Below are 1,599 nucleotides of genomic sequence, written 5' to 3' on the forward strand. Positions count from 1 at the left end.
GGGGGCGGGAAAAGGGAAGGGAGGGGAAACTGGTGTTGGTATGTAAAATGAAAAGTAAGTTTTTAAATAAAAACATAGGAAAAACCCATACATCACATCCCAGGGCTCTCTTTCTGTTTCCTGTTTATGGTTCAAGATATAAGCTCTCAGAGGCTACCATATAGTTCTGCCATGATGGTGGTAGACTCCTTTTTTTTTTTTAAAAAAAACTAAAACTATAGACCCAATTATATTTTTCTAAATGCAGAGGCTCTTTTATTTTCCACCCTAATTATTCTAGGCTTTTTTTATTATGCTTTTTTATTGATTTTTTGAGCTATATATTTTTCTCTGCTCCCCTCCTTTCTTCTCCCCTTCCCTTCCGCCTTCTCCCATGGTCCCCATGCTCCCAATTTACTCAGGAGATCTTATCCTTTTCTACTTTCTTTTTTTTTTCTAGGCAAAGAATTTTATTAACCCTTTTCCAAACTTTATTCCCAGGCTTCTTCAGCTTAATTTGTTGCAAAGAATGAATTGTGTTTAAGCAAAAACTGAAAAGAGCTGCAGTGTCCAAGGGGCTTGGGCTTAAAAATATTAGCGATCTAGATTTGATCAGATCCATAAACAAAAGACCTTTAAAAAGCAGCCATGATATAAAATAGCAGCTCCTGTGACTTCTGCAAGAGTCACTTCTTCAGATGTCCCCTCTGTTCAGTTTGCCTCGTTCTTAGAAGCCTCATCAAAATTCTCCACCAGGTCTGGGACTTCATCATCATCATCCTCTCCAGTAGCAAGGGGTGCTTTTCCATCCACAGATTGTTTGGGCAGAGCTTCAGCCAGTCTCCTTAAACTAGTCAGACTGTCTGCCCCAAGCTGGATTAGAATGCTGGGAAGCATTTCTGTCAGTTGCTTTGTCTCGGCGTGGCCTGTAATGGTGAAGGTGTTTGCTGCCAGAGACGCCTGAACTTTAGGGTTGTTAAAATGGATCACTGTTCCTTGGTTTGTAAACATGTTCACCTCTTCAATACCAGAGATATTGTTCACCCCTAACTTCTTTAAGGAGAACTGCAGCTTTTTATCATCTGCTGTGGCTGTTCTGTGAACCACCTTCTTCTTTCTGCGAGCAGTTCCTTTCCCACCAATGCGCACTTGTGCCTGCAGCTTGGCCAGTTTTTCCTGGTTCATGATCGTTTCTTTCATCTTGTCGGAGTGGAAATGGAGCCGCGCGGGGGATTAGGGTTCGCGCTCAGGGGGTCTCGGGCGGACCAGCTGAGATAAGGCGCACACACGCGGGGACGCAAGATGGCAGCTAGAGCTCCTTTTCTACTTTCTATGTAGATTAGATTCATGTATGTCTCTCTTAGGACATAGACCCAATTATTAAGATGCCATTATTAGGATTCATTTTTTAAAAGATACTTTCAAAATCTCACACGTGATTATCCACTGCACATAAGCAAACAGGAAATGATGTAGACTGCAATCCGTGGTGAGAGAATCAAAGATCCATGTGAGCCAGGACAACCGCAGTGCATGCTGTGCCTCGTCATAGCCTTTGCAGGAGCACAGCCACATGGAGTGACAACGGAGGCCACACCGCTTCTCTTAGCTTTGGCTGCA

The 1,599-nt window shown here is 43.1% G+C and overlaps 1 protein-coding gene across 1 annotated transcript; it reads right to left on the reverse strand.

Annotated features, from left to right (window-relative positions):
- Positions 1 to 506: 506 nt before the first annotated feature.
- LOC121458459 (transcription factor BTF3-like) lies at positions 507 to 1,289 on the reverse strand. The gene has a single exon (XM_041667772.1). It carries the CDS (start codon positions 1,177 to 1,179, stop codon positions 691 to 693), a length of 489 nt encoding a protein of 162 aa, XP_041523706.1. The 5' UTR covers positions 1,180 to 1,289; the 3' UTR covers positions 507 to 690.
- Positions 1,290 to 1,599: the final 310 nt, after the last annotated feature.

This window comes from Microtus oregoni, unplaced genomic scaffold (assembly GCF_018167655.1).
Source record: "Microtus oregoni isolate MIOR12 unplaced genomic scaffold, Mior012 000017F_ref0000208, whole genome shotgun sequence".
Classification (NCBI taxonomy): domain Eukaryota; kingdom Metazoa; phylum Chordata; class Mammalia; order Rodentia; family Cricetidae; genus Microtus; species Microtus oregoni.